Source organism: Poecilia reticulata, chromosome 16 (genome assembly GCF_904066995.2).
Source record: "Poecilia reticulata chromosome 16, P_reticulata-male-v2, whole genome shotgun sequence".
NCBI lineage: Eukaryota > Metazoa > Chordata > Actinopteri > Cyprinodontiformes > Poeciliidae > Poecilia > Poecilia reticulata.
In genome coordinates, this window is record NC_088845.1 from 28721243 (window position 1) to 28742167 (window position 20925).

The 20925-nt window shown below is 39.1% G+C and overlaps 1 protein-coding gene across 3 annotated transcripts; it reads left to right on the forward strand.

Moving 5' to 3' along the window:
• Nucleotides 1-259: 259 nt before the first annotated feature.
• faxcb (failed axon connections homolog, metaxin like GST domain containing b) lies at nt 260-17707 on the forward strand. Of its 3 annotated transcripts, none has more exons than XM_008431880.3 (7): nt 260-1150; nt 3088-3209; nt 7031-7166; nt 7297-7493; nt 10821-11038; nt 11245-11361; nt 13375-17707. In XM_008431880.3, exons 1-7 carry the CDS (start codon nt 1115-1117, stop codon nt 13692-13694), a joined length of 1146 nt encoding a protein of 381 aa, XP_008430102.1. In that variant the 5' UTR covers nt 260-1114; the 3' UTR covers nt 13695-17707. The 3 variants fall into 3 exon arrangements, 2 of the variants coding, with proteins under 2 accessions (XP_008430102.1, XP_008430101.1); XR_014083943.1 differs by lacking the exon at nt 260-1150 and having other exon boundaries at nt 2371-3209; nt 13375-14235; nt 14498-17707; XM_008431879.3 differs by lacking the exon at nt 260-1150 and having other exon boundaries at nt 2371-3209.
• The last annotated feature ends 3218 nt before the right edge of the window (nt 17708-20925 follow it).

A 20925-nucleotide genomic window follows, 5' to 3' on the forward strand; every position in this document is an offset into this window, starting at 1 on the left:
TGTAAAGATGCTAAGGTTCAGGCTCCCAAGTTGCAAAATTTTTTAGAAAATGACATTTTTAATCGACCTGACCCAGAACTTTATCGCCATCTGACAAATAAATATAAAATGATTTTTAAAATACCCTATTAGTGATATTTTCACTCATTTTACAGACAAATGCTTCTCAAGAAACAAAATAAATACTATTTAAAAAAAATAAAAAAGTCCATCTGATGGAGTTGACAGTGCATGACGGAGTTGACACAGAACTGAAGGTGGTGACAAACTAGTCAGTAAAATTAAAAACTTCATACATGTGAAGTAATGCAATTTATGTAAAATACATTAAAATTAATAAATTGCACATTTAAGAGATTTGACAACAATTTCACTGAAATAGGCAAAAGAAACTGATGGAGATGACATCTGACGGAGTTGACAAAAAGCCAAACTACCTCAATTTATATGATGTTATTCTGAAGGAGGCCATATTGTAGCTCATCAGGTCCATGAAATCTTTACATTATACCAAAATGAAGCTTTTATTTCACAAACTTTCATCAAAGTTTTGTAAATTGTCAGTTATGGAGTTGACACATCATGGTTGTGAGCACCTTAGGAATAAAACAGAAGAAAAAACTAAAGAATAACATAAGCTAACCAGAGTTAAAACTTATATTTTGTGTATATTTTATTCAAATTTTGTGCTTTATCCATAGGACCTGTTTTGTCCCTATTCTCAAGAATCATATCAATAACAATCATCATATTAATTAACCCACAAGGCTAACAATTTGGCTGTTTTTCACGGTCTAGCCCCCAGCTGTGAAGAATAACAAAAGCTCGCGCTGCTAATGTGCACGTTCCCAGAAGGCGCGCGACTGCACAGTCGCCATAGCAGCGCTAAACGCCTTAAAGATTAAAGGTCCATAATTAGTTCACCCATTTCGTCGTCGTCGGAGTCGGTCTCCCTAACGTGGACGCAGACACCAGCGGGACATTTTGGAGTATGGTGTCTTAACTATTAAGCTCCAGGGTCGTTTTCCTCGAAATTGCCTCCATCTTCCTGTCCTTGTCATGCCCAACAAACAAATTATCAACTCGGCTGCTCCTGCTGGATTAAGCCGTCAACATGACCGTCCTCTCTCACTTTCGAGGTTGTTCCAGAGTGAGTAGAAAGCTTTGTCAGTTTCTAGTGATATTTGCTCTTACTTTATATTTTAACTTTGTTACAGTATAGACTTTTTAAAAAAAAGGTTTTATTTGCTCTAGTGGCCTTTATTTGATAGTTAATTGACATGAAAGTTGGTAATGAGAGATGGGGAAAGACATGCAGCAAAGGTCGCCAGGCCGGGAATCGAACCTGCGACGGCTGAGTCGAGAACTAAGGCCTCCATTCATGGGTTGTGCATTATGCGTTATTAGCGTTTTTGTCGGTTACTTTTATGATATTGGGAAGTTGCTTCGATATTATCAAAGATGCACGTGACGTACGTTCATTACAAGGAGCCCGTGTTTTCACTGGGATCCTGCTGGAGGCTCGTCAGGGCGGGGTGACCCCATCAGACAATAGGAAAGCTACATCAAGATGACAGAATTTAATACCTCCACACCGGAAATGATGTCACAATGTTGCTACAAAGTAAAAGAAAGTTTCAGAACTCTTACTGCTTATTGCCAGCCTTTCTTTATCTCAAACTTGTTTACTATTTGATTTGTATTTTTATACATTAAAGAAGAACTGCAAATGCAATATGTAGCTTGGGTGAGATTCATCTTCATTGACACCTTATTATTCATTTCATTTATGGTGAGTTTGAAAAAGTAATTTTTGATACCCCTAAAACTTCATATTCCCTGTCAGTTTTGACACAAGTATACTACTGCACACTGTATTTTTGTCGGTGTTTGGTAAAAGCAAATGTCACTTTAGCACCATACCATTAATTATTGCTTTTTTATTGCAAATCAAAGCAATTGGATTGTGTTTAATGTTTTGCGTTAATACAGAGAAACTTTATTTTTAGCCACACCAGACCATGGCTAGCACAAAATGTAAGATGTTGAATAAACACATTTTTCACGTCAAACTATGGAATTTTACTATTATTGTCAAAGTATCATTGAATTATTATGTAAAATTGCAACCAAAAACTATTTTTAAAAATCTGACTAAATCATATAGTGAACTTCAGGAAATAAATATGTTGTTGCTGATTAGAGTTAAGGTCTCCTCCCCCCAAACACACAAACACACCTAGCTTCAACAGATTGCATTTTCAACACTTGGCTTTTTTTTTTTTTTACAGTAATGTGTTACGCGCATCCACAACGCTCTAAATTCGACTTGTGTGCACTTTTGGTGCGTTCACACACGCATGTCTCTAGGTGGTACGTCGAACGCGTTGGATGCGCTCGACTCTTCCGCTCAAAACGGTTTAATCGCGCTGCGCTAGACGCTCGAAACTCGCCTCAACAACGCGAATCCGCATTAACTTTGAGTATCAGACACGCCTGACGCTCAAAAAGCTCACCATAAGGCCCTCCGTACATGGGTCGCCCTGCGTCACACCCCCGCGCCTTCATTAGATTTTTTATTTCGTTTTTTTTTTTGTTTACTAACCTGCATATTTAATGAAAGGAATATTAGTAGATTGGAACATTGTGAAACCCTCAACTAACCTAAGCCCGTGGCAATTATTTAGAAAAATACAACCGGAAGTAGTGCTGCTGTTTTTGCAGTATGCGTAACAATGCTTTGTAGAAGCCGCAGAGGGAGGTGAGCGGGGCGCTGAGCATCTTCCGAGGAAGAAGGAGCCGCAATGTTTACTCCAGACAGCTTTCTGGATGAATAGCTAGCAGTCCCGCCGCCGCCATGCCGTAGGGTAACCCACTGGGCGCTTGGATGATACCGAACGGGGACCGCAGCTGGCAGGAAGCCGGGTGGTTGTAACCGAAGGTGGGAGGATGCACTGGGCTGCTGGCTTTGCCTCCTCCCGGCCGTGCGTGGTGGAACTGGGGCGGAATCACAGCCTGCCGCTCGGGCTGTGCGGCTCCGAGCAGCAGCAGTCTTTGTATGGCTACATCATCGCCTTTCCCCTGCAGGACTACGGCGGCATCATGTCGGCTCTGGGCTCGGAGTCCTGGTGGAAGAAGACCCTCTACATCACCGGGGGGGCCCTGCTGGCTGCTGCAGCCTACCTACTGCACGAGCTGCTCGCCATCAGGTAGGTGGGCACGCGACCTGGACTGTCGTGTTTTTATTATTATTCACCAGTCAGTGTTTATAATCCCATAATCGGGATTGATTGGGTTTTATAACGATGTTAAGTGGTATCTCAAATAGATCGATGTTACAATAACACTTCAGTATGGAGTCTGTTTCCTCCTACTAAGGACAAGACATGTTTACTTGGAGAAAAAAACAACAACAACAACAACAAAAACATTACTCTAGGGTCATAGGTCGGTTGTGAGTGAGTGTAAACTCTGGAGCTCCGCAGTCAACCTGGCCTGTAATACATGTATTGGCAATGAATAGATACCGCAGCTGCTCATGAAAACAACAGAGAAGACCCTCAACAAAATTTTATTTCTAACATCTCCAATCGCAGTACGGTGGATAACACTGGACTATTGTCAGAGCAGCAATGAGTGCCTGACAGAAGAGGGATTATATATTTGGAGCAGCCCAGTGCCAGGCAGTAAGTACATCCTGTTACAGTGGCCTGATAGTTTGTGCTTTCTCTCCCTCCTCCCATCTGTAAGCTGTGTTTGGAGCCGCTGCTGAATCACGTGCAGGCTGCTGATGTCGGCTATGCAGCCTGCCGGAATCATCTGTTTGTACCACGTCACACGTTTGTTGGCAGTGGCAGCAATAAACGAGCTTAGATTACCCTGCTCACAGACAGCCACTTCCTGTCTCCTATGTCTTCTATATATATAAGTCTGAGGTAGTTCTTCATGTCATCTCCTCCTTTGCATGAACATGATTTCAAAGCAAAGGATGCTGACGGCGCATTTAATACTGTATCAAGGTTGAAGTTTCTTAGTGTTTGGAGTGTTTTCAGCACCACAAGTGTGTGGACAGCGATTTATGAGCCACTCATATATCTGACAAATGGAGATTCAGCACCTCTGCATGCAGCATAGAGAACTGCATACAACAGTGATCATTTATATTGTTTACTTTATAGTAAATAAACATATTGCCTTTTTTCATTCAAACTTTAGGCTATAAGTAGATAAAATACAGCTCAACATAACGGCTTGTAAAGCATGTTTAAAAACCTTGAAGTTTATCGAAATTTGTTTTCCCTACAATTAAATAGAGGAAACAGTCTGAAGGCCTGCTCTAATACAAACACCAGCCTGAGTACAAAATGCAGGATTGCTTTGCAATTTTAAGACCCTCATTGAAAAACTGTAACACATTTCACAGGAATCATTTCCAATATAAAAAGACTGTTTTCAGTTGAATCAGTAGAAAGTGATTTTTAAATTCCTCTCGAAAGGTACCAGACAGCCTGTGTGGCTACAGCTTGTTAGATGGCAATTGCAATTAAAGTGGAACAACTGCAAAAAGGGGAACTTGCAGCTGTTCCACACAAACCTTCAGAATGCGGGACCAAAAAAAAAAATGTGCAGTCGGTTTTCAAATGCATATGACTGCATTTGTCCTGCAAATCTGATCCACAAGACCAATCATTAACAGCCAGCCGCCATTGAAAGCTTTGTCATCATTTTGCAAAAAGAAGGACAACAGGACAGAGTCCAACGATAGTTTGAAGTTTGCCGAAACAAATGCTGAACATTAAGTGTTTTTGTAGTTGCGAACAAAGTAGGCAAAGAAGCAGTTCAAGGACACAGAAGAGTATCTCGTGTGTGGCGCACTGCTGAGCTGGGGAGATGTGAGGACACAGCAGCAGACAGCCCTATGCTACACAAATCAATAACTAAAGAGAGGTCAGTCTGCACATAGACCAGATTCTGGGAACTGTTCCATGATGTTGAAGTGACAATGATATAATTCAGCTAAAGTAAAAAAATAAAATGAAATACGAATCTTTGTGACATAGAAATTAGCTTTTAATTTTGAATTCTGTGATAATACAATAACAGAACAGATGGTCAGAAACATAACTCAATATTTGCAAGAAACATGTCTCACTGAAAAGCCAAGCATGGGCCATCGGCCATCCCTGGAATAGAATACTTTCCAATAATGATGCCATTCCATTGCAAACGCACGTAAACAATGGCAATACTAAAAATAGAAATTGAAAACTACACAATTGTAGTTAAAAGTTAAATAAAAAACAAGATTGCATTGAGCTAGACATAATCTCTCCAGCCATGAAAAGCAAATTTAATGATAACTAGAAATAGGATCTGTCAATCCTATTGAGAAATGACTGTTTTTAAAACCGCAATTTGAAATCTAATTGATAAGAACTGCAAAAAGGGACAAAACTGTCCATGTATTCTTGAAAAATACTACTACATTTTAAAATATATTTATTCTAGAATTTAGCTCAAGTCTGTGTATCACAACCAAAATAACAAATGTTAATCAGTGAAGAAATCACCAAATTTCCAAGTAAATGTAATTCTAAAGGTGCAGTTGATGTGAAATTTGTATTAGATGTGGGAAAAACTCCACTGGGAAAAAGTATTGAGCATGTGAAGAAACGGGGTTGCGAGGGTGCAAGGAATGCCATGACACCAGCTGAAATCCATCCATAATTAGAAAGCGGTCATGACCCAGCAGTCTGATTACCACGACGTCGCACAAAAAACTTTTTATAATTGGCAAAAATAATGAGTTCTCTCAAGACCTTTGCAACCTAAACAGTTATTACACTGGTTACAGAACAAACTACGGTACTAAGTTGTCCAAGAGCCAAGGACTATTTGTGAAGAGCTTCAGAAAGACCTGGAATTAGAGAAGGCAATCAACTACTAGTCAGATGAGACCAAAATTGATTGGATTCCACATTACGCTCCTTGTTTAGAGGTCAAAAGTATAGGATATGCTGTCTTCTAGGAACTGTAATTGGTTTTTCTTCTATTTTTTTGTTCATTGCCAGTTAGCGAATAGCTTAATGGAGCATTACTGCCACCAACTGGTAAGGAGTGTGGACCAAATGATGGTTACATTTTTTTTTTTAATTTTCATTGCTTCTCCTTACTTCCTAATCATTACTGTGATTTGTCAGTTTTTCACCATGCTGGTCACTTTACTATGTCATTTATTTGATATTAATGTGCATGCTAAACTGTCAGCAATTCACTGTGATTGACTGCTTGTATAAATTTTTTTAACCCCTTTGTGGAAACACAGTGTAACCTTTGTGTTTTTACTCAAGGTCATTATTTCTATAAAATCTAAAAAAAAGCCCGTGCCTGCTTTTATCTTGCCTTGCATACCAAAGCTATTTCCTCTACTGCATTTTATTATTTCAGCTTTAAGAAAAATTGAGAAGTCGTCCTGTTGGAGGAACTAAATTAACAGTTGATTGATTGAATATTGTGATGTGAGCAGGAAAATGAGGGAAAATGTGGCTGATTTCTCCTTTTCGCCCTCATGAAGTTTTCTTCTTTTTACAAATGAGCACACCACTAAGTGTTTCCAGGCTGCAGGTCTCAGATCAGATCATTATGTTTGCTCTGAGCTGGGGGAGAATGACTCATTTACTTTCCACATTCAAGTCCTTCACAAGCCCTTGATACCGCTCAGCTGATACACTGGAGCAGGACAGTGGCATATCAGCTATATTTTCAAGCTAGCTTAAAATACCTATCGCTCCATGACCCTCCGTGAATAAATTATCTCTTAAAGTGCTGAACATCTCAGACTGATAACTTAGAGTCCTCTCTGTGTAAAGCTTAAACCAGGTGACAAAATATATTCGTACAAATCAATTCATTGAAAGAAACTGTCATTTTATTAACAATGAGCTCAAAATAATTGATTAAATAGAGTAAAAATTAACTTTATTAAATGCATACTTTTATTTATTTGTGTTCTGCCTCTCTGTGTGTGTAGGAAGGAGCAGGAGTTGGATTCTAAAGATGCCATCATCCTCCATCAGTTCTCCAGACCAAAGAACGGCATCCCCAGCCTCTCCCCCTTCTGCCTCAAAATAGAGACGTACCTGCGCATGTTGGATCTGCCTTACCAGGTAACACAGACTCTCCACAGTTGCTGTATTTTTTCATCCTTAGAGAAAGTGATTTCAAAATAAAGCCTGTGTACCAATGACGAAGGACCTGAGTACATCTTTTTTTTGTTGTTGTTTTTATCACTTGCAGAACTACTTTGATGGGAAGCTATCACCGCAGGGAAAGATGCCGTGGATCGAGTACAACCATGAGCAGGTGTCGGGGTCAGAGTTCATCGTAGACTTTCTGGAGGAGAAACTGGGGGTCAACTTGAACAAGAACCTGACCCCACAAGAAATAGCCGTGTCCAGAGCAGTCACCAAGATGGTTGAGGAGCACCTCTACTGGTAAAGGGGTGACCCAGAAGAAACACTCACAGAACATTCTCTTAGACAGTTTGAGATTATTTGAGCAACAAAAAAATCATTCGTTATGTAAGCTTTTTGCCACTGAATACAAACATATTCATATTTTCCACTCTGGAGATAATTGACAAAACATCTACTGATATTTATTAACAGCATGGAGACCTGGTACATTATGAAAGACTGGATGTATAACAGCTTGGTACAAACTTGGATCACATTATTTTAGCTACATAATGTCCACTTTGTCATTCTGAAAAAAAAAAAAAAAGGTTTGTTTGCTGACTAGCCCTCTAGCTTTACTTAAGGATAATACTCTTCATTTTTCTATGGGCTGGTCCGGAATCTTCAGGAACCTGAAGGTTCCTGATTTGATGGTGTGTTGAGTCACACCAGATCGACTGGAACAAACGCAGGCTACTTCTGCTTCTAGGATATTGTTTTCACTCCTCTTCCAACACACACAGGTTGTTTTCCATTACCTAAAAGCTGAATCCATCTTCTACCTCTCATCCCCTACACACACACATAATACACACACACTGCTTTAACCTTCTGTTTCATTTCCATCACTTTCATAAGATCAGGACACAGCATCCAGAAAAATCTTGTTTTAACCCCACACTCAGTGGATTCCTCATAGCATTAGCTGAGATCAGTCTTGTAACCCACGATCAGTCTTATAACCCACATCCTCCTCCAATCCTTCCTCCCCTCTGACTGCTTTCTGTGCCACTACATCCACCTGCCACATTTAGACCCACATTTAGACCTGTGGGCTGAATTATTGATGAAGGGCACTGTGACAGCTTGTTGCTCGTTACGTGATGAGATGCATGCAAGCATCTGCAGGCTGTTTCCTGAGCCCCAGAGGCTACAGCTCGCATGTTGCTCTTAAATACCACACAACCGCTGCTGGTCCGGGGTTTTTATTATTAGTATGTGTTTTATGGAAGGTATTCATATACTGGAAGCCTTTTTAGAAAGCAGTCGCTTTAGGCGACCGTATATACTAGCCAACGTCTCGAACAGTTTTTATTTTTATTTTAATAAAGCTGCGTCTGTCTTTGGGATATCAGATACAAGCGTCAGTTTGCAGTCAGACACGATACTGCCCAGAGTCTTTGATTGAATTTGTGTCAAGGAACCAGTCATACACAGTATATTGAAGGAGTGCTGCAGGAGATTTGGACCTCTTCCATCTCCTTACAAAAGGGAGTTTGACATCAGGCTTCAGATTTTGTAGATGAACTGATAGGTTGAAGCTCATCATAGTATGAGATAGTCTAAGAGACTTCAAAGATCTGACTGGAGATGTACCAACCAGAGATTTTGAGTTGATTCCTGATTTATGTTTCTCTGTAAAACTTTGACCTCTTATTGCTGATTGCAGATTCTCTGAAAGAGCTAAAATAATAATTAGCGTTAGAAATATTTGTTTTTTTACCATTTCTGACGTTAATGTAATTATTTACTTTAGATGGTGAGGTGACATTTTAGCATGTTGCTTGTATGAAACAAATACACAATTATTATGAGTTTAGATTCAAAGGTAACTTTAGCATCCTATATTAGCACTTAGCATGATTACTGTGGTAGCTACTACTAACGGTAAACATCACTCATTTTTATGAAAAAGCTATGTGAAAATAACCAGCAAAGTCTCACTCTGTTATAATAGCCTGGTTAGCAGGCGCTGTTCTTTTTTTTCAGTGTGTCCTGGTAACGTTTACATATGGCGAGTTTACTGATTAAATAAATCATACATTGTAACTTTGACCAGCCACTCACTGGTCAGGTTCAGTCAAGCAAAAAACCAAACTGTTTTATAATAAATATTTCGTTTTTAGGGAGCAAAGCAACTGAAACATTAAGTGGCTGCATGCACACAGAGCTTGATCTAAAAATGGAGAAAAATCAATGTATCAAATAGCATATAAGCACTAAAAAGCAGTCGTTCTTTTAGTAGCTTTGTTAATGTAGCTCTGTGATAGCCACAAACATCTAGGTGACATTATAGAGACTATAGTTGGAAAACTGAGTTAGATCTGTTTATTCTTACACACATACAACACAGTTTATAGTAACAGTGCTTTGAGAAAATTCTAACTTAACATCAGGATAATAGATGGATTGTTTTAGTGCAACTTGTTTGGTTTCCTCTTCTTTAAGAGAAGATGATAAGCTGCAATGTGAAGATGTTTTTGTTAAAAAAAATTTTCTCCTCCTTAAAATGTTAATATTATGCTTGTCACCCGTTGTCACTTTTTTTGTGCCATCTTGCAGCTTGGCCTCTAGTACATAACAAGTAGCAGGCAGGATACGGAGCTGATAAGATGAAGCGAGCTGGCAGGCAGCAGAGAGAAATGCGACTGCTAGTGGTGCACTTCTTTTAATTAGACTGAAGTTTGTGTAGACACAGAGGCAGGATCTGAGCCTCCAGTTAAAGTACACTGAAACTGAAACAACTCTCTGCAGTTTTTCAATCAGAGCTGCACAAAATTAGCAAAACACCACACTGCATTATTATTATTGTATCAAATCTATCGGATTAACTCCCATAAAATAAAAAGTCAAATCTCAACCAAAGTCGCATGCATTCTTCTTTTAAAAAATTGTTGCACATTTAAATCCGTTTTGATAGGGCTGGACGATTTGGCTTAATAAAAAATCATTATGTCAGTATTTCACATCAGTCAATATTGATAATTATTGATTAGTTTTTGGTTTTAAATATTTGAAATATGTCCAAACTGGTGGTGTGACCTTTCCTGTTTTACCCAGTTTCCTCTAGAGCCGTTGTAATCATTTTCTCCTCTCACTCCACACCTTTGTTTTTTTTATTATTAAGTAGTTATGGGGTATGATGGGGAAACTGCAATCAGTGCACCTTTAATATTAGATCCGCATGATTTGCCAAATCCAGCAGTGAGAAGCGAACATTGTGAGATGTAAGATAAATTGTCAATTAACCCTGTTTGGGCATGCATCAAAAGCCATCAACAACTACTTTCTCTGCTATGTCAAGACACTTAACACTTATTCTTCTGCAAACATATTATTATAAGTTCATTTAAGAAATACTAAATCTGAGATAAAAAAAAGAATTGAATGCATCTAGGGGATAGTTCTAATAGAGATTACAACATCATCCTCTGCCTTTTGTTTAACGTTTTTAAAGAAAATTACCGGTGGAATTCTTTCTTAGCATGAGATTCCTATTACTGCAGTGAACTCAAAGTTGAGGCAAAGCAATTTTTGATTCTCATTAATATTTTTTAACTGTAGTTACTCCGTGTGTTTCCTCAGGACAATAGCATACTGCCAGTGGGTGGACAATGTGGAAGAAACCCAGAAGCTGCTGGCGATGAACGGTCCTCTGAGTGACACGCTGAAGTGGCTGCTGAGCCACCTGAACGGCAGCATGGTGCGCAGAGAGATGTACGGCCACGGCATCGGCCGATTCTCGAAGGAGGAGGTCTACACGCTGATGGAGAAGGACATGAGGACACTGGCCACTCTGCTAGGTAGAAGCAGGAACCCATCAGCTCATTTATCATCAGCATCATCATGATCAGGGGGAGAGAAGTTGGCTGGAAAGTAACTGGCCCAATCCTTAATTAGGATAAAGATAAAATGGTGACATGTGATGACATGATTTTATGGCAGAGGAGCAGCTGAGCTCATGCTGTAAAATCTCTGAATTTAACACATCTGTTGTTTTGTCATGTAGGAGATAAGAAATACTTTATGGGCTCCAAGATGTCAACGTTAGACGCCACAGTGTTCGGCCATCTGGCTCAGGCTATGTGGACTCTACCCGGGACCCGGCCAGAGCAACTCATCAAAGGTTGGAGTCCTTTCAGCACCTTTTCACATTTTGTCGCATTGCAACCACAAATTTCAGTTGTATTTTATCACGGTTCTTTTTAACTGACACAAAGAAGATAATAGATGGTTTTTGAAAGGTTTTACAAATAAAAAAATCAAAGTTTGTCCTGCATTTGCGTCCGCTCCACTGATTCAGCAGAAAGGAAGAGCTTTTGGGAACAGCAAATTTTAATTCTTGCCAAAGCTCTTTAACTTAGATTTGGGCTGGGCTGCTGTCAGACATGAATACGCTTTGATCTAACCCACCAGGGTGAAACTGCAGCCCTCAGATGGATTTTAGATGTTCCGCTGTTCCAACTCACCTTAATCTGTCATTAAGTCATTAGCAGCACTCTGTAGAACTTGATTATAAATTACTTTGTGTTAGCTTATTACATAAAATTGGTTATAAGCGTATATCCCTATATACTATAGGGGTACAAATACCCATATACTTTATAGGGGTAAAAAGTATATCACTACTTGTGTCAAAGTAGGTCAACTAAAAGGTATTTGATAGATAAATGGTCATCAAGACAAACGTGTATGAATATATGTATCAGTCATTATCATTCAGGACCAGTGTTTCACCTTTTCCACCACAAGTTAAGTTTAAATAAGTATTGATTCATACCAATCAGAAAAAATGTATGAATTTAGAACTTTAGATTTTAAATTTGATACGCATATAATAAAACCTAATGAGGGCAATGTTACACAAATGTTATAAACACCATAAAAAAAAAAAACGTTCTGAGATTTTAGTCAGGAAAAGTGTAAAATTTTGAAATGATAACCTTGTGGGAACCCTTTCAGCAGGATCTGTCAAACCGGAGACTCCAAGATCTGATACAACAGCTTCCATATTTAAAGCTTATTCCAGAGTACAACACATAAAAGGTTCACACAGATTCACCACCTGTTTAACCTTATTTTATTATTTTTTTTTAATGTTTTTATTTTTTAAAACGAAACATAACTAATGTTTTGTTCTGGATGTTTTGTTCCGAGTTTTGTCTTTTAGTGTAATCAAACCTCTGCTATGTAAGCCAGTGTCTCAGAGTAGTCCTTAAACCTGTATGGCAAATGTAAACTTATCTGCCGAATTGGATTGATTAACTCTAATAATCCATACAACTACAAAAGTGGCCAATTGAGATAGCCATTTGAAGGGTAAAGATACAATGAAGCTGACTTATGCAGAAGGTTTTCTATAACTTTAGGAAATCCTGAGGAATATTTAATGATGTTTTACTTTTGACCACAAGATGGCAGTGGTCTTTTGCGCAACAAAAGAAGTTTTGAGCACTTTGGTGTTTAATCCTTAAACGTCATCTGGTAGGAGAATAATAAATCACTTTTTCTAATTAGAATGTGACAAAAAACACTAAAATAGCTCTCCATCACAGGGGCAATCATTTCTCCTAATGATGAGAGAAACAAAACTTGTACAACCAGATATTTAAAAAACAATAAACTTGACATGTGAATCTCTAAAATCATCTCTCTATAGATACTGAAGTTAAAGGATCAGTATAACAATCGGAGTTTGTGGAGAGCTTCTGTGAGCATCAATTTTCAAGGCTTGACACAGATTCCCAGTTTGTTTTAGGTCTGAACTTTGACTGGGCCATCTTAACATGTAAATATGCTTTGATCTGGAAAGTGAAACTCTGCCCCAGTCTTGTCTTCTTGTCTTCTCTGACATGTTTCCATCCGGAATCAAACTATAGAGCAGAAATAAACCACACGTCCATACCTTTAAAAAAACAGTAGTCGCTTATTGCCAAAAAACAGCAGGGTGGGGTTTTTTAAGTGCTTGGGCTGTTTTTAGAAGCGGTTGGGACGCAACTTGAAGTACAAAATGTGTAAAATGTGAATTTTGCATAATACGTCCCCTTTAACAGTTGTGAAAAGAAAAAACAAAAGTCCTTAAACCAGAGTTTTTAACTCTTGCTCTGAAATGCCGTATCTGTGGTTAATGTCTTCTCAGGAGAGCTGATCAACCTGGCCATGTTCTGTGAGCGGATGCGAAGGAAGTTCTGGCCTGAGTGGTTTGTGGAGGTAGAGGACCTTTTTTATGACGGAGACAGTGAGAGCAGCAGCAGTAGCACCCCTGCAGGCCTGCTGGACTTTGGCCTGTTCTCCAGGACTGACACTCTGGATGACAGTGACAGTGGCAGCCAGTCCACCAGACACACACACACACCCTCCCCCGAGTCGGACCACTCGCTTTTTGACTCGGATGTGGGGACGGGCTCCGAAAACGACATTCAGCTCAAAGAGGAGATGATGCCAGACCTGGAGGTTTGACTTGTGACCAGTAAGAGCGGGACTTAACAGGAAAGCGGAATAGCGGATGCGGCAGGCAGCTACAGCCAGCTACAACCTGTCCTGATGACGCTTTGCACATCTGGAGAAACTAGTCCAGTGTCTCCACTCGCTAATTCCAACTTCCCCCATCAGACTGGGTGTTTATATGCAGAGGATACAAAGTAAACCTCATAATGGCGTACCCGTTCGTCCCCTTCCTTACCATCCGAACTGTCGCGTTGCCAGTTCCTCTTTGCCTTATTTGTTTCGCCCTCAGATCCAGAAGTCGCCGGCGCAAAAGTTACACAAACCAAACGTCGGATCTCATGAGAAGCGCGGCGACGGAGGAGGAAGTGTTGCAGACGTGACAGGTGGCACTTCACTTGTTACGAGATGATGCAACTAATCACCACTCTGCCATGTGTCAAAAACGCGTAAATCCATTCCAACAGGTGCAGATTGATCATGTGGCTCAAAAGGGAACAGCTGCCGTGTCTCTGCTGTTTACCATCCGTGTGCTGAATAGTAAACACAGATAACAGTGAGTGCCACTTCTCGTCCGTCACAGATCCTAGTGTCATTTCCTTTATGCTGCTGTGTATTGTGGAAATCTGATTAAAGACTGGGGAAGGAGGCCTATGACTTCATCATCTCCAACCCAGGTCTAGTCGCAGGTTTACTGGATTGAGAGCAGAAGAAATAATTTGTGCCTGTATCAGTTACCAGATTTCATTTTGAGTAATTATTTACATGCACTTCATGTTTAAGCTTCAATTTTATTCATTTATTTATTACAATTTCAGCTCACTTGATGTCAGAGCCATATTCGACCACTAGATGGCGGCATGAGACATCCCTTTTGCCCTTCCTTTGCTGTAACATGGAGCAGACTTCTGCAGAAGATATGAGTCATTTACTGCTACAAACAAAGTATTTGTCCTTCATTCCTGACATTGTAATTCCTATTCATTGGTGACTTGTCATACAGCGTGTAGGTGTTGTGTGTGGGTGCATGCGTAACTGCAAACTGAAACTGAGCACACAGCAACAAATCAACCTTAGTGCTCAGAATATTTATAAAGTGGTGACATTAGTCATTTTTTTGTTCCATCATAATTTATTAACAGTGCCATTTGATTATTTTTCTAATGAGTTTATGTTTACAAATATATATTTTTTATTATGTTTTTTTTCTTATTGCTGTCAGAGATATATTATTTTTGCAATAATGGAATTTCTTTTCACTTTATGTTAAAGGAAAGTCTGCTGTAAAGGCCAAAAAGAGATGCTGTGATGGATGTAACATGAGAAACTAAAGAGGTCCTGGTAATGATTATTCAGTGAGGGAGAATGCATCGCTCCTGTTAGCTGTGTGGATGTGAATGTTACCCTGCGTGAATGTCATCAGTGAGACAGTTCATGAAAACTCTTTATGGACTGAGACAGGATTTCAAACCAAAAGTAGCTAGATGAGAAATGTCTGAGTAAAAACATGGATCAGAAGTATCTGGGGAGCTTTCAGGTGGAAGAGCTCAAAACGGCAACGTGATGGATGTAAAGATGATTACACAACATGAAACTAATAGTAGACATGTGGATACATTAGTTGCTTCCGCCGGTAAAGATGCGTGAATAGCCTTAAAATTAATTCATCTTTCCTTGCTTTACCATAATTTCACATTACCATTTTTTCCATCCAATTGTTAATTAAAGATGAGGGGAAATAAAACATTGGAAATAAATATTAGTCTTGTCCTGTTAAATCTAATGAAGTCTGCGTACACAGAGAGATTTTTGGCCTCTTTGAACAATATGCCTAGATGATCCATTCTGGGTTTTATTTTTTCTATTTCCCATTACAGTACAGCAGATTGTCATGTAAAATCTCCTGGTATTTTAATGACTTGATGTTGCCTGGCACTCTAACAAGATTTCCAGGCCCTTTGGACGACAAGCAGACTCAGCATCAAATGTCCTCTACCGTACCTAATAACGGGCATGAGATCCTTTTCTGCATTTTTTTATCCTGAATTTATGCTGGAAATAAACAAGTGACTTAATATTGTATGCTGAAAAGATCAGTCATTGTCTTGTCTGACAGAAAGCACAATACTTAATTGTGTTTGAGTAGTACTACTGAAGTTAAGTAAACTTATTGTTTACAAATGTGATGGTTGGAAAAGTTTTTTTTTCTGCCATGCTTCACAAATGAAATCTAGATTGTGTGTTATCACAGTTCTCCAACAATGAGCTTTGAAGATATTTTTCTTCTTCTCCTGTACAGTACTGCTCAATGCATAGTGGGAAGATAAAAATGAATTATCATCTAGTCTAGTGGCTTAAAGCAACATGTTCCTGTGTCAAATCACATGGACATCCCAGGAAAACAGAAAGTTATGATCTATTAAGAAGTCCCTAGAAAGTTAGCTAAACAACTAAAAATAAATTATTTTAAAAAGCTTCAGCTACATTTATGTCAAAGGGATTCTTAAGGATACCCACAAGTTTGATTTTAATAAACACAATTACATTTTTAATTGGATTACCCTGACTTTTTTTCTGTGTAAAATTATGCCACTGCAATACAAGAGTTAATTTTAGGGCTGTTCGCACATCTTTACAACTGTTGCCAATAAATATGTACATCTGTATTTAAACTTGGTGAAATTAGAGAATACATTTCCCACACATAGTGGTTTATAGACCTCCATAAAACAAAAGAGATGAGTGGAATTTTATTTGCCACTTTTTTTTACACCTTCTGCTGCTCTGAATTGTCTGGAACAGTTGTCACCAGATGAATGATTTCTCAGAGTAAAGCTGTTACAAAAAGTGAGAAGCTTGTATATTGGGTAAAAAAATGGCAAAGAAAAAGAACTCTCTTTCTGAAATGACAAGTTTGTCAAAAGCTATCTGCAAATCACTTCTTTTTTTTCCAGTGACACAACCTCTCTGTTTTGTTTTGGTTCAGTATCACTGCTCTCATTAGCATCCTTCCTAGAAGCAGCAGGCCGCTCATTCAGCAGAGGGAAAACCGAAACCCCATGTACGATGATTGCTCCAAAACAAATGACTCGCCAATTAAGCCAGTGCCTGGCTGGTAAAGTGCACCAACTGAGCGTTTGGCAACCAAACAGGAAGATATGCTGCTCGAGATTTCTGTTTAAAACTGAAAATAATTAAAAAGTTCATGTTAACCCTATTTTTTTTTTTTTCGAAGTAAGGGGCCATTTATGAAGGTTTTAAAAAGTTTAAAATGTGCTTAAATTTGTGGCATCACGTGGCGGCTGCTTAGAGCGGCGACCCGCATACAGAAACCACAAACCTCGACTCGTCCATCCCAAGGTGAACCCCCGTTATTGGTTTTCTGCCACATTACTGTTGAATAAAAGATGCTAGTGTCGAAATAATTCTTACAAAAAAAAGTAAAAATTTGGCGCGTTGGGTGTGCTGTGGTGGCGCAGGGGTTAAGCACAACCCACATAGGGAGGCCTTAGTCCTCGACGCAGCTGTTGCAGGTTCGATTCCTGGCCTTGGCGACCTTTGCTGCATGTCTTCCCCCTTCTCTCATTACCCACTTTCCTGTCAATTAACTATCAAATAAAGGGCACTAGAGCCAAAAAGATCTTTAAAATTTTTTTTTTATTTGGGGCGTTGCGTGCGCAGTAGTGTGATTAGAGTGAGCACACAGAGCCACACACCTTTTCTCAAACTTGGTTCCTACCACCGTAATCCCTGCCCCATTACGGTGGAATAAAGACGGTTAAATGTTTTACAAAAGAGCTGGTAAAATGTCATTATTTCAATGTTTTAAAGTCCTTTTTAACTGGATAAAAGAACGACTGAAATGACGTGTTTTCTCTGGCTGTTTGGGCCATAGATTAATGTAGAGCTGACTGCACACTGCCAGTTAGTTGGCTGAAAAAAAGGTGTGAACATTTCTATACCCCAAAAGAGAATTATGGTTCTAATACTTGAAGCATTTTCTTTAAAAAAAAAAAAAAGAAAAGAAACTAGATTACATACTCTTATATTTTTGTTTAAAATGGTTGTGTGAATGACATTCTATAAAATTCCACTCATCTTTATTGGTCTGGGACAGAATTGGTCAATTTTAACAGCTGGACACTGAAACCAAAATTATTTTCATGTCACCGGACCTTTTAGTAACCTGAAAACTGTTTAGGTACTCTAATGGCTTTAGCTCAGAGCTCGATTCTTGGACTTTAAGGTTCTGTTTCCAACATGTTGTCTTGTCTGACCTGATCGATCCAGTCACCACAAACCGTACAGTTGGATTGATTTAATCAAGCCATATTAAAACTAGATGTCTTGTTTTTGGAGAAATGTCATAGCAGTTAATGCCGGTGTAATGTAAATATCGTGTGACAATGTGTATCCTGCTGTATGTAGGTCTGACTGACTGATCCAACTACCTGTGGCTGTGCAGTCATAAAAAGTGAGGCGACTGGAGGATTTCAATAAAGCCTAGCTGTGACAATTTTAAACATCTTGTTAAGATTTATTTTTTTTTCATCTCTCGAGGGAGTAAAGATGGTATGGCAGATGTTACTTTTTTTTTAAATATTCCTAATTGTCATATTTCTGGTTGTATTTTCTGTGTTTGATTGTGTTATCAAACAGGCAAACAAGTTCCAGTCATTCGGGTGCCAAGGGGACCTGCCAGCTGCTGGAGGGTGAGCCAGTAGCAGCAGAGATTTACTGAAGGTGAAAAGAAAGGAACTAGGGGCTGTGGGGAAGACAAAGTTCAGCAGGGGCAAATGCAGGAGTAACCAGGAGCAAAAAGTGAAAGGAGGGATAAGAGGAGGAGCAGGTGGTAGAGTGGAGAGAGAGGGTGGAAAAAGCCAGAGCTGGGGATGGAGGGATTGTTGGGAGTCACAGGGGGAAGAGGAGAGAGGGAGTGAAAGAAGTGAAATATAGAAAGAGAATTTTCAGTGAGGAGGAGAGGAGAGATGTGGAGGGGATGAGGTGGCTGGGCTACAGGGGGCCTGAGGAGAAGATTCGAGGGCCACGGTTCAGGAACCAGGCTCCCGGGGGACGGAGCAGGTGCAGACTGCGAGCGAGGCCTTTGGGCCTGACGGGGTTGCCAGAGCTTAAAACAATCTGCACTGCTCCTTTTTTTTTTTTTTAAATTTGGCTCTGCGAACAGCCCAGCCTCCTCTCTCTGACTGTCTCTCCCTTTCTCTCTACGCTTAACAGATCAGCGATCCACAAAGAGGGGTAAACACACACGGAGCAAAATTAAAATCAGAACTCCCCTGGCTCGGCAAAACAAATTAGAGCAAACAAATTACGGAGAGTCAACACACAAAACGGAGAAGCATCTGTGACTCTCTGGACCGCCCGAGTCGGTGGCTGATTTCGACACCGTGAGTTCGACGTGTTCCTTTCTACTCATCCTGTCAACAAGGCCCATCATGCTCTACCTGGCTTTAGCATTAGGTGTTTTTCAGGCACAGTAGCCGAGTTTCTATTGACAATATAGTTGTGCAATTGTAACATTTTTAAAATTAATTTGCTTAATGCCAATTTACCAAAGCTTGTTTTTTGATAAAAAAAAAAAGTTTGGCGCTAAGATTATCAACAACCGGATGTCGCCACTGGCACAAACCACGAAGAAGAAGATGACAGGAAGTGGTAGGATGATCACAACACACCATGTTTTTTTTAACAAGACTATTTCTTATTTAACGAAAACGTTCCAATTTGGAAATTGTGTATTTTTGACAATAGTGGAATATTGACAATGTTTTGCATGCGTTATTTAAGGAAACAAAGCTTATGTTAATGTCAAAAATGACTTAGAAATTTGACTACAATTTCGTCACTCTGCCTTCAGCACTTTGTCACAACAGTTCCTCCATTAAGCACGAGACTGCCCCTTTAAATACAGATGCTGTGCCTTCAACTTTTTCCATAGTTTCACATTATAATCTTAAACTTTGATGCCTTTTATTGAAATTTAACAATCTAAAATAAAATAGTGTGTCACTTGAAGTGGAATGAAAATCATGTGAGTTTTTGTTCTTTTTACTAGTAAAATTGAACATATCTGCAGAGCATTTGTATTCAGCCCCACGTAAGTGAATATTAAAAAAGAACTACTTTTCACTGCACTTACAGCTGCAAGTTTTTTCTAGAGACAAATTTTTTCCCCAACACATTTTTGCAAAATACCTCAAGCTCAGTCAAACTGAACTTTTAATATCAATTTGCTGCAAATTGTTGTTTGCATTTTGGTCTGGACTTGAACTAGGCCGTTCTGATATGCTCAATCTGTCTTCTATTTTCTCAACCATTCTTACTATCTTCCCTGTCGCTGCTGAAGAAAACCAATCACATAGCATGATGCTGCTAGTACCATGGATTATGGTGGGGTTGCTGTTAGTTCTCAACTACTTGTACATTCTGCAGGTATGCCAAAAAAGTTTGATTTGTTACATAGTTTGTGGCAGTTGAGAATAAGATGTCATTTCGCTGCATATTTCAAAATGTGATTGTTCTTACCTGCCGTTTTTTAATTTAACTTAGATTATTGTGTCCACAATTCAACAGATTCTCCCTTCTGTTAAGTGATGATGTGTGTGTGTGTCTTTCTATTTTCAGATGATGGATTAAACATTACTGAGATTTAAAAGCTTACTATGTTATTTTTCTTCAACTTTTTTTCACAAATGTTCTCCAACAACCCTCTGAAGTCTTTGCAGAGCCACTGTTTTTATACTGAGATTAAATTACACACAGGAGGAATTTAGGGATTTGGATCCACTGGATTTTATTTAGGGTTATCGGAGTAAGAGGATAAATGTAAAGGAATACATACATACTTTTCCTAACTTTATGAAAAGTTACTAATTACGGCTTCCTTCCACATTATACACTGCAAAAACACAAAATCCTACCAGGTAATTTTGGTCTAGTTTTTAGTGCAAATATCTCAGTGCGCTTGAAATAAGGAAAAACTTACTAACATGCAACTTTTCAGCTGTTTTAAAGTCAATAATTACTTGATATTGATGAAAAAGCCCTTGTTCCACTGGCAGGTTATTTCACTTATAACATGAGAAAAATATCTTGTTATACAGTAAGTTAAATAATCTGCCAATGGAACTATTAGTTTTTAAGTCAATCTTTAAGAATCATTGACTTTAAACAAACTCCTATTTCTTGATAAAAAGTTACTTAGTCTTATCTCATTTCAAGTGCACTG

Coding starts and splice junctions, on each gene's coding strand:
- faxcb (XM_008431879.3), top strand. CDS start 2,950: ATGCACTGGGCTGCTGGCTTTGCCTCCTCCCGGCCGTGCGTGGTGGAA. Junction 7,494..10,820: donor GTTGAGGAGCACCTCTACTG/GTAAAGGGGTGA, acceptor GTGTTTCCTCAG/GACAATAGCATACTGCCAGT. Junction 11,362..13,374: donor GCCAGAGCAACTCATCAAAG/GTTGGAGTCCTT, acceptor ATGTCTTCTCAG/GAGAGCTGATCAACCTGGCC.